The sequence below is a fragment of the Solanum pennellii genome, chromosome 4 (assembly GCF_001406875.1).
Source record: "Solanum pennellii chromosome 4, SPENNV200".
In the NCBI taxonomy this organism is placed as follows: domain Eukaryota; kingdom Viridiplantae; phylum Streptophyta; class Magnoliopsida; order Solanales; family Solanaceae; genus Solanum; species Solanum pennellii.
This window is the reverse complement of record NC_028640.1, coordinates 76,774,980-76,790,217: the sequence shown is the minus strand read 5'-3', so window position 1 is coordinate 76,790,217 and position 15,238 is coordinate 76,774,980. Positions and strand designations below refer to the sequence as shown.

Genomic DNA, 15,238 nt, shown 5'->3' with positions numbered 1-15,238 from the left:
AAAATGTAATCTAATTTTTGCCTAATATTCCTTCCACGTTTAGTATATTATTATTATTATTATATTATTATTATTATGATGCTTATTATATGATATGACGGAGATTAAATTAAATATACATATAGATAATAAATGATAAATATTATTAAATTAGATATTTTAATTAGAAATTAATCTAAGGAAGTACAAAAGTTATTAATATTTTTATTATTAAAATGAGACAATTTAATATTTAAATTAACTAATTAAATGTTATTAATCAAATTTCAATTTAGTACAAGGTCAAAATGGTAATTCAACTTTTCACTTTAGAGTTAAGCATATTTAATATTTAATTAATTAGATATTTTATTACTTTTTAATTTAGTATAGGGGCAAAATAGTAATTCAACTTTACACTTTAGAGCTTCATGCTTATAATAATATATGATTAAGGTATTCGAATTAATATACCCAAACTCCTTTCTTTGCTTACTGTATTGTCTGTGAGAAATATAGGAAAATAATATTATTGAATTGTTGTTGTATCTACATTATTACATGAGACCCTATTTATAGACCATGGAATACAATACAATACCAAATAGGATACTATTTAGTAGTCCTATTCCTTTTCTAATAGGATTATATAAACCTATTCCTATTTTAATAGTATTGTATAAACTATTCCTATTCTAATAGGATTGTATAAATCTATTCATATTCTCACACTCCCCCCCCCCCAAGCTAGTGCGTACAATTCATGCACCTAGCTTGTTACAAATGTAATTAACACGGGGACCGATGAGGAGCTTGGTGAGATATTTGCAGACTTCACAAAATTGACGGTCAATCTTAATGTGCTTGTCTTCTCATTAAATACTGGATTTGATGCATAATGCCAATAAATCTCAATGTGCTTAATCTTCACATGAAATACTGAATTTGATTCATAATGTTGGTGTTGAACTTCCCAACCCAAGCTTGAGAAAAATTGTTCTAGACCATAGAGTGATCTGCACAATCGATGACACAACACAATCGACATACAAGGCTACTAAACTCCCCCTGAGCAACGAAGTGCTCAAATCTAATATAAAGTATATGGATCATGTTGGCATCAATAGATGAGTTAATATTAAATAAGAAAGTCACCAAAAAAATTATTGGAACATGCTCATATGTCATAGTATTAGATTTGATGGCTAAAAATGGTCACAATCTAAGAATAAAATTATATAGGTAGGGTCGGAATGATGTCAAAACCCAACTAGAAAATATAAATTATATAGGATAGTTCAAATTGATATAACGACCCCATTGACAAAAAAAGAGAAATAATATGGGTAGGGTCGAAAGATGGCACGACCCTAATGAAAAAGAGAAATTATATAGGTAGGATTGGAATGATGGCACAACCCTATGCAAATCAGATTTGAGGAGTCACCGGAAAAGATGAATGGAACTATGCAAATCAAATCTAAGTTACTGAAAAGACACATGATGTTATGCAACTCAGATATGAAAAAATAGTTCGGTAAAAAATCCACGGTACTACACAAATTCAATATGAAAAGTAGTCCTGGAGATGCAAAAAAAGGTAGTCACCTGAAAGATGGAACGGTGCTACAAAATTAAATATGAAAAAGTAGTCACCGGAATGATTGGACAGTGCTATAAAATTAAATATGAAAAAAAATAGTCACTGGAATGATGGTACAGTGCTACACAAATTTAATATGAAAAAGTAGTCACCGGAATGATGGGACGGTACTACAAAATTAAATATGAAAAAGTAGTCACTGGAATGATGGTACAGTGCTACACACATTTAATATGAAAAAGTAGTCACCGGAATGATGGACGGTGCTACAAAATTAAATATAAGAAAGTAGTCTCCGCAAATATACACGGTGACCCAACTTTTGACGATATTAGCAATCAAGATCCCAACTGTGATGACCAATTGGAAGAGAACATTGAATGTACCCCTGTACATGTAGGGAGAAATCTCAGATAAATAAATAGGTACTAATTGATTAGCAAATCCGACTCCAACTCCAAGAAGGATATGACCCAAGATGAGCATGCTAATGTGGACAACAGCAGCATTAATAAGGGCACCAAGCAAGAATAAGAGACCTCCAAGGAACATTGTCACTTTTCTGCCATGTTCCTTCAAAAGAAGCGACAAAGGGAAGAAGAGTTTGAGAAAAGGATCCATAGAAGTAACTCCCCCTGAAATTCCAATGTCGTAACCAAATATCAACCCTCCCATTGCTGCCATGATACAAGTAATCGCCACGTAACGTGTCAACTTCCCTGGGTACTTTGAACCTCCTTCATCAGCAGCACTAAAGTTTCCACCAGCCATGATCAATATCAACATCAATGGAAAGATGTATTATGCTGTCGAAATCTGCCCATAGTAGCCTGAAAATTCTGATTTCGCCGGAATCTTGTCGAAAATGGCCCAAAAATCACCGGAACCCTAATTCCGATGATCGAATCTAAAGAAAAATGGTCGGGTTCTGGTCGGAAGTACTGGACAACCTCAACAGAAGAAAAATATCGAGAAAAAAAAAAGACCGAGAAACCTCTCATGCGCCGACGCGTGTACAGATCTCGCCGGAAAATTTCCACCTCCGATCGCCGCGTGAGGGCGCGTGGAGGGGTACTTTCCGGTGGGTCAGGTCGGGGTTTGGTCGCCGGAGCCTCCCGAGCCTCTGTTGTCTTTTGCACAACACCTTTAGAACGAAAGATGACGCAAATCAGTCCCACCTTTGCCACCGGTGACTTGAAGTTCTCAAGTGACCTAACTTTTACTAACATAATCATTAGCCGGACGGGCGGCATATATGAGTAATAGCCGGACGGGCGGCATATATGAGTAATAGCCGGATGGGCAGCATATATGAGTAATAGCCGGACGCCGACAGCGGAAGCTCTTTGATTGTTTACCAAGATCGTAGAGACTCTGATACCATGTGAGAAATATAGCAAAATAATATTATTGAATTGTCGTTTAATCTACATTGTTACATGAGACCCTATTTATAGATCATAGAATACAATCTTTTACCAAATAGGATACTATTTAGTAGTACTATTCCTATTCTAATAGGATTATATAAACCTATTCCTATTCTAATAGTTTTGTATAAACTATTCCTATTCTAATAGGATTGTATAAACCTATTCATATTCACATTCACATTCGGATTGTTGTCACACGGTAGTTTCATATCAATTGCAAACCCAAGAACTATAATATGAATATTCTTCTGCTGTAGCGATCACTACCACCTCCCCATATTATCGAAGGGGTAAAATGTCATGTTTCATTAAAAAGGGGAAGAAACTTAGGCTCCAAAGCATAAATATCATCTATCCAAAATTCAGAAACAACAGCCAGTTCAAATTGCAGGACATCATTTCTATGCAAAAAAAGTATCTTTCTAACATGCTTGCCTCTGCACCAAACTTTCTACCCCCAATAACCATTTTCCAAGCTATAGATGTGACAAAATAAGCATATACCTCAAGACAGAAAGAAATAAAGAACACACACTAACAAGCAAATGCCGTTACCTGAGCATTAATCTTTATCCCCTGTGAGGCCTTGATTTCTCTATGATGCTCATATGATCCCTGAAGAACATAAACAGAAAAGAAAATCCTTATATACGGAGATTAAACATCAAGAAGTTGACTTCATTCTCGAGATTTTTTAGTTTTCCATGCACTACAAAGTTAACAGTACTGAAAAATATATTAGGACATAAGCAAAGATAGACCTAACGGAAGACTCATATCCAAAGTTCTGAAATTTAAAATAGAATAAGTGGATATTGGATCGAACATCTCTAACTTGAGCTAAACCATCTTCAATTAGTCAACTTTCTAAGTTTCATTTGCCACATTTAGTCTAACCATTATAAGTTTGGCACCAAGAAGATCTTGAGATAGATAGCAAGTCCAAACATTACTAGGGTGGACTCTAAACATCTCCAAACAAATTTTCACAAGCACAAATATTGCAGCAGCTACAATTTAGAAGAAACACATAGGGAAAAAAGAGATCCAATTGCAGGAGAAAAGGAAGGACCCAGCTTTCTTCATAAAATAGGGTCCTGGTTATTCTATTAACCCCTGTCCCAACTGACCCTCCATTTTTTCCCATAAACAGAGATTGAAAATGAATGCATATAGAAACATGTAGTTTCTTACCTTTACTCGAAGTTCTTTCATTGGGAAGGGTGTCAATAAAGCGCGTATTGATGTGACAATAGGGCCCTACACACACCAAAAAAAAAAAGTTAAACATGACATTCACACAATTCCAAAAAATCTTAGCACGCCATAAAAATAATTGAATCTTACATGCATGCCACACACAACTATTGAATCTCCTTCATGGAGCACACCATTGACCAATATCACATCAATTGTTGTTCCATGACCTTCAACCACCTTGACCTCCAATACGGTACACTGAGGAAAAGTTACAACAGTTAATCATAATATATTCATCGTCGCGTGAGTTACACATGTAAGTAAAATAGCGATGTTATATTGAAAGTCATACTTGGACTATATTGCTGTAGGTAAGTCTCTCAGACATAGTTTTTGCTGTCCATTGGACCAATAGTAACAACAAATCTGGAATCCCTTCAGCGCTGTATATCGATTAGGTAAGTTAAAACAGTATCGCAAAGAACATAACTGACCAAAAGAAGAAAAAAAACACCTGATTGCACTAGTTGGTACAATGCTAAAAGTACCCTTCCCCATATCTTTGTTTTTATAGTATAATTCTGTATTTATACCCTGCTCCTTAAACTCGGTAATGACCTGCAACAAGCTGTAAGTTAATGTTGCACATATGATGGAAAAATTAATTGAGACGACCACGGTAATAGGTAACCTGAGTAAGCCTAGTACGAAATTCGAACTGAACATCTTTGGACTGCTGCTTCATAGCCTTCACAATAGATGCATTGTGGCACACTTTCCATCCATAAAGCCTATCTACCTGCATTGAGTAATGTAAAATAAACAAAGTAAGAACTACAAAGAAAAGGATATAATCAAAATTCAAAATAAAACCATCAAATCTCTAATGAGCCCTCACCTTGTTCAAAGCAATCACAAAGTTTGTATTCCTCATCTTTAGAAGATTTAGGGACTCGATTGTCTGCCGTTCTAATCCGTGCATGATGTCTACAACCAAAATCGCAACATCACATAAACCTGAACCTCGAGAACGCAGATTAGTGAAAGATTCGTGTCCAGGTGTGTCGATAACCAACAATCCTGGCACATTCAGATTGGCATCTGGTTTCAGTTCCTTCGTTCTCTCACGTATATTCTCAGCTGGAAAATAAGTTGCGCCTATCTGCTGGGTGATCCCTCCAGCTTCGCCTTCTTGAACATTAGTGCCTCTTATGCAGTCAAGAAGCTTGGTTTTACCAGTATCCACATGGCCCATGATACAGCAAATAGGAGACCGCAGATTATATTCACTTTGGCCACTAGTTTCTTCTGAACTTTGGCCACTAGTTTCTTCTGAAACACCAACATCAGGCTTTCTCTTCTTACTCCCAGCATCCTTGGGGATTGTTGGAGCTGACCTTGTGACCTTAATCTCTATCTCTTCATCTTCAAAAGCACTCTTTCCAGGCATATTAAGATCGGCATCATCATCATCCCAACTTTTCACATCAACTACTTTTGAATTCTCCATGCTTGCCGAATTTATATCCTTAACCTCCTGGCTTTCCAAAGAGACAATCACCTCCTGACTTTCTTGCATGTTCCTTGTGCTTTCGACGGATTCTTCCTTGGCTTTGCCATTTAGACTTGACTTTTTTGTTTGGTAAATGGGGCGTTTGGTTGCCGCTTTTCTACTTTCCTCCGATAAAAGTGGCAAAGCCCCGGCGCCACTGGCAAGAAACTGTCTTCTCATTGCTCCTAATCTCCTAGCTTCTTCCTTTTGCTTTCCTGTAAGTAATTTCCCTTCCTGTTTCTTTTTCAAGAGCTTTTCCTTGTCTCTCTCCTTTTTCAAGCGCTTCTTTTCCTCCGCAATTCTTTCTAGTTCTTCAAGTCGAATCCGTTCTTCCTCTTCCTTCCTTAACCTTTCCTCTTCCTCCTTCTTCTTCTTTTCATCAGCTTCCTTCATTTTTCTAACTCTCTCTTGCAACTCCTTAACTTGCTTGGACAGCTTTCTATCAGCCAACTTTCCCTTGGTATCATCCTTTGATGCTGCAGCTGCTTCCATTTTCTCTATATCCTTGTCCTTTTTCTTCTTCTTTTTCTTCTTCTTCTTCTCCGCAGACTCAACTGCTTCTTCTTTTGACTCAGACGGTAGCTGCATTTTTTTTTCTCCGGACAGAATTTTGTCAATTTCTTCATCCTCATCGTCTCGGTAATCAACAATCAGATCATCCTTTCTTCTCTTAGTTTTCTTCTTTGAATTCGATCGCGAAACATCTGAAGGTCCACACAGAACCGCTTTACCCTCCTTCAGCAAAATTTCGGAATCATCTGGCAACCCACCGTATACAAACTCAACTTGTCCAGAGAACTTAGTAATGTTGTCCAGTTGAGTTTCCAACTCTTCAATTCGTTTTCGGTTTGTAGCATGATCCATGGAGACGACGAGGCAGGAACAAGAAAGAAAAAAAATTGGGAAATATTTTAACGATCACTCAACTATGCACTCTTGTCTCAGCACTCAATTTTCAATTTTCACTCAAAAGTCACTCAACTATGTACTTCTTTTTCAGAAAGTCACTCAACTTTGAATTTTAACTCAAAAGTCACTCAACTATCCATTCTTTCCTTAGAAAGTCACTCAACTTTGATTTTTAACTCAAAAGTACTCAACTATTCACTCTTTCCTCAGAAAGTCACTCAATCTATAAATGATTTAATTTATTTTTAAAAATTTTTGATTTATTATATAAATAATTAATATCAATAAATTTTAATTAAAAAATAATTTAATAGATTGAGTGACTTTCTGAGGAAAGAGTGGATAGTTAAGTGACTTTTGAGTTAAAATTCAACGTTGGGTGACTTTCTGAGGAAAGAGTGGATAGTTGAGTGACTTTTGAGTTAAAATTCAAAGTTGAGTGACTTTCTGAGAAAGAAGTGCATAGTTGAGTGACTTTTGAGTGAAAATTGAAAATTGAGTGACCTTCTGAAAGAAGAATGCATAGTTGAGTGATCATAAGTTATTAACTCTAGAACTATCCTCTTTTTATAAGTAACTATAACTGGAAGTAAGCACGAGCCTAACATAACACAGAGATTTATAAAGACGGTATTTCAAATACATTGTCAACGTGACACATTGACATTTTGAAGCCTAATTTTATAGGTACGTACATTTTATTCACATAAGCAAAAGGAAAGGAGTGCGTTGTGTTGGAAATTAGCCAATTGTTTTTCTTGTTGTGACTGAGATTATAAGACAACATTTGACTGATTGGCATTGCCTGGACTAAATATGGCTCCAATTATATTGCAAAATATAGGCAACATTAATTGAAATTTTGATGGTAGGAAGTAGTGAGAGATAAGATTCACAAAATAGAAGCATATAGATTGTTGATTTTGTTTATAATGAGAATTACATATGCTATGTTGATAAGATAAGAAATCATTCAGGTGGACATCTAATTTCAGATATGTAATATGAAATTAGATGAGGACAAGTAAAAGGAGAAATACACATTGAAAATGCTTAGAACAATAATAATAATAGTAAACCATATTCTTTATTACACTCTAAAATGAGGTTGAAATTTTAAACCTGGAATTTGGTTATTCGGAGCATGCACATGCTTGATTGATCATGAAGTATTTTGGGGTTGTGTTAATCCGGATTTGGTTTTTATTTTTGCACCCTTAGTTGGCTTTCTTATTTTCTAATTGAATGTCAAATAAGCACACATGTTAAAATTTATTGAAACGCTTTGGATATATGAGTAGGAAAATTAAACGCACAGTTATTATTTTATAAGATTTCTGGGAGGAGAACATAGTAAGAAAATGAAAAAAAAAAATGTTTGTACAAGTCAGTCAGCTGAATGAAAGGGGGCAACTTTCTGGAACACACATTAACCCTTGGTAACTTTTGATGCATAAATTACTGAACGACAAAGCCTCACTCAGGTCCAATCCACATGACAAACAAAGAGTACTCTTACCCAACCACTTAATAAAGTATGTGGCAATTTGATCTCCCTTATAGACTACAGCAAAAGACACATCATATGCAGAAATTCAAATATAAGAATCGTAAAAATGAAGCAAAACATCACTGATCTGACAACGATAACAACAACATATCTAGTTTGATTCCACAGGTGGGAAAATGTAGGCAGAGCTTACCTTGACTTTTCAATAAACTTCAAAACAAACTTCATCATTAACAAGAATGAATAATAATTAAAGATGCTAAATAAGTACTGTCAAATTCTTTGATCAGCACCAATTGGTCTAGCATAATGAATCTTCACACTTATCTCAGAGGCTATGCCAACGCCAGTTTTAGCTTGCTGGATTGATTGAAACTTCTTTACCTCTTCTTTCAACTTGAATAATTCCGAATCGGATTAGCATACAATTTTCTATGAACCAATAAGGCAATAACACTATTTTATTTATTATTACTCACTTCATTCTTTTTTTCTTATTATTTGTCACAATCCTTTTTTAATGTCTAATAATAAAAATTTTGATTATTATTTTACCAATTTTATATATATATATATATATACTAAAAAGATTCTCTAAATTTAATCGATACATTATACATGTAATATAGACATAATAAATTAAAATTACATAATTCAAGAGAAAAAAAGCTTAACAAAATAAGTTATATTAAAGCAACGTATAAGAAGTTCAACTTTTGTTTAGTTTTAAACTTCTATTACAATATATATCAATTTAAAGATAAATAAATCAATTTAATACAATTGATCTCGTAATTATTATATTGAAGTGTTGCTAATTTGTTATAAAATAGAGTTTATAGAAAGTGAGAGGGGTCAATTTGGATCAATCCGTCTAATGAGGGGTAAATTTGATGAAATTAATAATAAGAGGGATAAAATTAACTTTATTTTAACAGTGAGGGTTAAAATTAACTTTATCTTAACGGCGAGGATAAATTTAAACAATAAGTCAAAGTTGGAGGATTTTTTGACCCTTTTCTCTAAAAAAAAAATTAGTTAAATTTTGATACATTTGAATTATAAATGAAAAACATAAAATTCAAATTCAAAATTAATGATATTATAATCTATATACAACTTTTAAAGAAGATAGTTGATCTTATAGAGAAAAAAAAATTATATTTACCTTGATGAGAGCAAACCTATTTACATAGAGAGAAAAAAAAATTATATTTACCTTGATGAGAGCAAACCTATTTACATAGAGAGAAAAAAAAATTATATCATACATGAGGAATGAGGAAAAGAAGATGAAAATAAAATTTACAAAACATATTATTCACCAACGATAAAGTGGATTGTTGAATTTATATTTAAAAGAAGAAGAGAGAATGTTGAACTTACCAAAATTTAATGTAAGATATTACAAACAGAATAAAAGTGAAATCAATTTGTGCCAGAAAGAATATGACATTTTCAGTAGGTATTTATAAGTAAAAATTGGCAGATTTTTTCTCATACATTAATACTCATAATGATGATATTTAATTTATCCAATCAAAAATCAATAGAGAAGAAAACCGTAGTAACGTAAGGAAAATGGAGAGATTTTAAGAAAGATTAATATTACATTAACAAGGAAAGAAATAAATGAGATATGATTCATCTAAATAAAATGGAAAACTTTTGTAACATAAAGAATATGAGAGATTCTAGAAAATTAATAGTATTTCATTAATAAGAAAAGTTATAAATAAAACAAAATGTTATTAGTTAACATATATGATTAGTAGGAGTGATTTGAATAAATACTAATAATAATTAATACGGAAATATGTAGTTTGTCATGAAGAATTTAGAATAGAAAATAAGCAAATATTTCAAAATTCTAACAAATAGCTAATTAGTCCATTGAGGTATGCCACATCATCATTCTTAATTCAGATTTATATAAATTACATAAATATGTAGAATCACATATACGTGAATAGTAGTTACATTTAATTGGTTGCACTAATTAAATATTAAAAATTGAGAGTGGTTTTCGACCAATTAATATATTTTTCATTTTTTTTTGTCATTTATCAATACTCAAAAGTCAAAACATTGAACTGTTAATATTAAAACAGTACCATAATTTAGCCTCCAAACTCTCCATACCAAACTGCCTAGTTGTTTTTCCCTTTTTATTAAGTTTTCAAGATTGTGTCTTGTTGGTAGGTAATAAGTATATCTATATTACCCTCTACATATTATGTAAAGATATGATCATTACATTTCCAATTTTTTTTTAAAATTTATAAATGAAATATCATAATTAAGACTTGTTTTAATTAATGTTAATAAAATCTTGAATTTACCAAAAATAAACAATTGCCTGACTCTAGTTTCATCACAATGTATCAACAAAACATTTTTGTGGGATAAAATAATCATGAGACTAAATATACTTATTACCAAATGCAAGTTATAGAATATCCTGAGATTTCTTATCTCACCAACCAAAGGATAGCCGTAATATACTCGATAAAGATAGTGATTTGTTGCAAAATCAATAGTAGCATAAAAATAAAAATAAATGAGATTTTCTTAAGGGGTTTGATTTTTGTATTTAATAGTTACAAGCTTTCAATAGGAAAAGAAGAAAAAACAATGTCCAAGGAGAACTAAAACAATATTTACAATATCAACAACACACATTTTCCCATGATTCTTCTCCATTGATTTGTTTTCATTAGTCACATAAAAACAATCACATCCATCTAATCAACACTAGATTGTAATGCAAGTTCACAATCTATGATTTGACTCTTCAAACTTATTGTTGCATCTGTGTTAGATTCTCCAAAATGCACTATTTTTTTGGAGTATCTGACATGCACTTGTCAACATTTTTGAAAAGTCCGAGTAACATAGTCTATGATCATACCTGGATTACAAGGAGAAATATTCCTGTAAAAATTCTTCTAACTTTGCCTTGAATCATTGCAGAAAGTTCTTCACAGAGTTTCCGTTAGGACTTCTTTTACCTTTTCTAAAGAGACAACCCTTCAACGAGTTCTATTTAGCACTCGTGTTTTGTTTCTTTTTCTTACATTATATAACATGTAACAAATATATATTCGTTAATTTGGACATAGATCCAAGTTGACCTACATGGACGACAGGACGAGCCAAATGCTAAGCAGATGTACATTTGGACTTTGCATTGTCAATATGGGATCTGCTCAGTTTTGGTCATAAGTTGTAGTATTGATTTTGCTTTCCTTTGGCCGCGATCAGTTCCCTCCTTACTTATCTCTACTAGATATTCATACACGCCGTATTGAAGAGCAGCAAGCATAAGATTTGAATTATAGGTACTCAACTCGAAAAGCACAGCAACAGAACATTCCTTGTTCTTGGGAGTGCCATCCTTCATCAAATTTACAAGTGTTTCGATGAAGGAAAGCTTTCCAATTACCTGTCTGCCTTCTGGATGAGTCGCGAGAATCAACAATATTGACAATGTCTCATCAACCATGTCTAAGTGTTTTTCCTCTAGTAGTTGAAGTAATGGTGCTACAATCCCAGCTTGGATCGCGATACTTTTGTTAGCATGGTTGAAACATAGATTGAAAAGTGCAGTAATGGCATCCTTCCTCCCTCTGATCGTTCCGTTTTTTAACAGATCAATCAACGGAGGGATGCCATTTAACGAACCTATAGCTACTTTGTTTTCATCAAGCATTGATAAGCTAAATAATGCTGCTGCAGAGTTCTCTTTAGCTCCAACACTTCCATTTTGCAAAATCTCTATTATTTCAGGAATCGCGTTTTCTCTGGATATAAGTTTCTTGTTTGATTCATCGATTGACAAGTTTAAAAGAGCTGTCACAGCATGTTCCTGGATTTTTGAATCCGGATAGGAAAGTAGCAACACCAGTGGTGGAATTCCTCCATAATTAGCTATCAATGTTCGTTTCTCTGGATTTTCTTTCGAAAGCATTCTGATCTTTGTTACAGCCTTTCTCTGCACTTCTAAATGACTAAAAGACAGGTCTTTAATCAACGACAATAGCTTTTCATCACTCCCAGCACAAGGACTTTCAGGGTTCGTTGGAGCCTCTTTTGCTGGAAGTTGAAAGTTGTTTTTCGAACACCACTCTTCAATTAAATTCCTTAGAGCAAAGTTTGGTGCTAATGACAAATGTGTCAAAGTTTCCCCCGTTTTCGGACATGTATGATGATTTGAATCCAACCACTGTTGTATACTATCTCTTTCATACGTCTGCAAAAGATAGTAAGTCACATTTCACTAAGTAAGATGTTATGCATATATATATAATCAACAAATTTACTCACCTGTCCTGTTGAGATAATAACCGGATCAGCCATAATCTGTAATGTGATAGGACAAAGAAACTCGTTTGGTATAGCTATCGAGGTTGATTTCTCGAGAGCTTTAGGCATAACAGGTTCATCACAAGGACCAGTTTCTTCCATACCGGCTAATTTCTTCAATTTGTCAAGAAGATCAACGATTCGTTGTGTGTTCTCAGCATTATGTGATCGTCTTTCTTTTATAACTTCATTAACTGATATCATTTCAGCTTTTAAATCCTCAACTGTATGCAATTCCAGTTTTTTCGCTAGCCTTTCTATACTAGCACTATCTGCATTTCGATCATTCTCCGTGGACAATGAAACCATCAAATCCATCGCGAGTTCCATATCTTGAGTATCAATTCGTTTCTTAGACCTTTTAAATTGAATGATCATCAACTCCACCTGAAAAGTATCATATAGTCAATATAAGTAAGAAAACCACTTCTTTTCTAGGAAAACATTTTTCTTCGTACCTGTTCTTTCTCTTCATCTGAAATACCAAGTTCTTCATAAGGCATTCCATCCAAAGTTTGGCTTAATTTTTCATATACAGAATGAAATCTCCTTATAACAGCCTCACTTTCCAAAGCCTACATACGAAAAACCAAGAAAATCAATCCCAGAAACATATAATATCGTCATTTCTAGACTAGCTTAAGCTTCTAAACGAGGTGAGCACATATGCCAAAACCTCGAGAAACAGAATCAGGTGACATAATATAAATTAGTAATGACTAAAGTATGATTTTAGATAGGACGGTCACACCTATTAACATAATTGATGATATTAACAGAATTAAGGATAGAATTAGTTACCAGATAAAGTTTGCTACCACAATGACAAGTTTTTAACAACTTTTTAGCAGAATGAAATGCCTTCTTCATTTTCACCAAACATTGAACACCTGATTCAGGTATTTTTCCTTTGAAATCTCGAATTTCTTCTAAAAGGGGTAATAAAAGTTTCATCCTACGTACAAGATTACGACTTTCCTTTCTTTGAGTCCTCCTAAATTCTGCGTAAGAACTTATAATATGAATTATACCCATAAGTTCGTATACCAAATCCTTATTATCAATAGGAGTTGTAATTTGATTTGATTGATCATTTTCTTCATCCATTTTAAACCCTTGTTCAAATTCTATTTCCCCAGCTGATACCATTTGAAAACCTCCAAGAAACAAAACCAATAATAATAAAAATGTGAATTTTGGATTCAATAAATTATAGGTTGTTTGTTTCTTGGAGGATAGAAAAATCAAAACCCTAATAATTTCGAAGAAATTTTCTGGATTTGATTTTTCTCTTTTCGGTCAATCTCAAAATTCGACACATGAAATATGGATTAAAAAAACAAAATTTATGGGCCTTTGAAAATAGTACCTTACTATATTAAGCTATAAACAACATGTCACTTTTTACGGTTTAATTTGAAATGTTATCTCATAAAATTTTATATCTATGCAATTATGAAATAGAAAACTTTTATACTAAATAAATTTAGCTTGTGAGGTGGATATAGTAACATGTCATTTTTTACGATTTAATTTGAAATGTTATCTCATAAAATTTTATATCTATACAATTATGAAATAGAAAATTTTTATACTAAATAAATTTAGCTTGTGAGGTGGATATAGTAATTAAATTTGATGGGTTCAAATGAATTTATTGAGATATGAAATGATTTCGTACATTTATGAGATAATATAAGTTAATTTTGTTTTCATTTTTATAATCATATCTTAATGGTTTTCTTTTATTAATAATATGTCAAATTAAAAAAAAGGCCATACGTAGGCACTATGGAGCGTCTATCGTTAAAATGACAAAGGAAAATTAAGGCAAATATAATTCGACTAGTATATAAAATTTTAATTCGAGATTTTTAATTTATAAGAGGATATTGGAGAGGTAGATAAATATATTATATAGTTTAATCCTTCAATAAATATTTAATAGCTAGTGGTCCAAATTTTTTACTAGCACTGTCTAACGAATATAAATTTTCTCCTAAACAATAAAGTATTAAACATCTTCAAATAGTTTAATTCAGATTTTATACATCCACAAAAGTAATTCAAATAAAAAATGGGACTCTTAATTTGGGTAAAACTAATAGTCTTTTTGAGTTAAAAAAAGATTAGTATAACTTTCACATATAGCAAACAAAAAATTCATATTTGTATGCTATAGCAAACTTTACATAATTGCGTTCCATAGCAAACATAAAACTGTATAATTCGCTGGCCTAAATTGTATAATTCGCTGGCCTAAATTGTATAATTCGCTGGCCTATTTCGCTGCAATTGTATAATTTGTTTTGCATACAGTTGAATCGAATTAAAATGTATGTATATTGCATAATTATAAGTGTATAGCAAGAAGATATATGTTTTTCTCGCTTTATACAAAAACAGAAACACAATATATACACTTTTGTTGTATAAAGCTAGAGAAAATTGTATTTCACTGCAATTGTATAATTCGCAATTGTATAATTCGTTGGCCTTTTTCTCTGCAATATTTGAAGTAAAATGTTTGTAAATTGTATAATTAAGTGTATAACACGAAGATATACATTTTTGCATGTGTATATACAATTTTCTCTCGTTTTATACAAAACAGAAACAGAATTATACACTTCTGTGTATAAAGCGAGAGAGGCGAGCGAGAATGGAGAGTGGCGAGCGAGATTTTT

At 32.8% G+C, this 15,238-nt stretch overlaps 2 protein-coding genes across 2 annotated transcripts in view; both read right to left on the bottom strand.

The window, feature by feature from the left end:
• The window catches only part of LOC107017076 (eukaryotic translation initiation factor 5B-like), a 9,920-nt gene extending 3,303 nt beyond the window's left edge, over positions 1-6,617 (bottom strand). The window contains exons 1-7 of the mRNA XM_015217353.2: positions 5,114-6,617; positions 4,907-5,014; positions 4,730-4,833; positions 4,568-4,658; positions 4,363-4,473; positions 4,210-4,275; positions 3,571-3,630 (exon numbers count right to left, since the gene is read on the bottom strand). Of these exons, the coding sequence (XP_015072839.2) occupies positions 3,571-3,630; positions 4,210-4,275; positions 4,363-4,473; positions 4,568-4,658; positions 4,730-4,833; positions 4,907-5,014; positions 5,114-6,355 (1,782 nt within the window). The 5' untranslated portion in view covers positions 6,356-6,617. The remainder of the gene's footprint in view (positions 1-3,570; positions 3,631-4,209; positions 4,276-4,362; positions 4,474-4,567; positions 4,659-4,729; positions 4,834-4,906; positions 5,015-5,113) is intronic.
• A 4,135-nt stretch (positions 6,618-10,752) lies between these two features.
• Positions 10,753-13,869, bottom strand: LOC107017315 (U-box domain-containing protein 15). The gene is made up of 4 exons (XM_015217573.2): positions 13,353-13,869; positions 13,010-13,126; positions 12,513-12,938; positions 10,753-12,438 (listed from the first exon to the last, which is right to left on the bottom strand). Exons 1-4 carry the CDS (start codon positions 13,698-13,700, stop codon positions 11,380-11,382), a joined length of 1,950 nt encoding a protein of 649 aa, XP_015073059.1. The 5' UTR covers positions 13,701-13,869; the 3' UTR covers positions 10,753-11,379.
• Positions 13,870-15,238: the final 1,369 nt, after the last annotated feature.

What these genes read in the sequence shown, in the direction of transcription:
- LOC107017315 (XM_015217573.2), bottom strand. Translation starts at nt 13,700, where the DNA reads ATGGTATCAGCTGGGGAAATAGAATTTGAACAAGGGTTTAAAATGGAT. An exon ending in GTGGTAGCAAACTTTATCTG is followed by an intron (nt 13,127 to 13,352) that starts GTAACTAATTCT and finishes TTTCGTATGTAG; the next exon opens with GCTTTGGAAAGTGAGGCTGT. An exon ending in CAGATGAAGAGAAAGAACAG is followed by an intron (nt 12,939 to 13,009) that starts GTACGAAGAAAA and finishes GATACTTTTCAG; the next exon opens with GTGGAGTTGATGATCATTCA.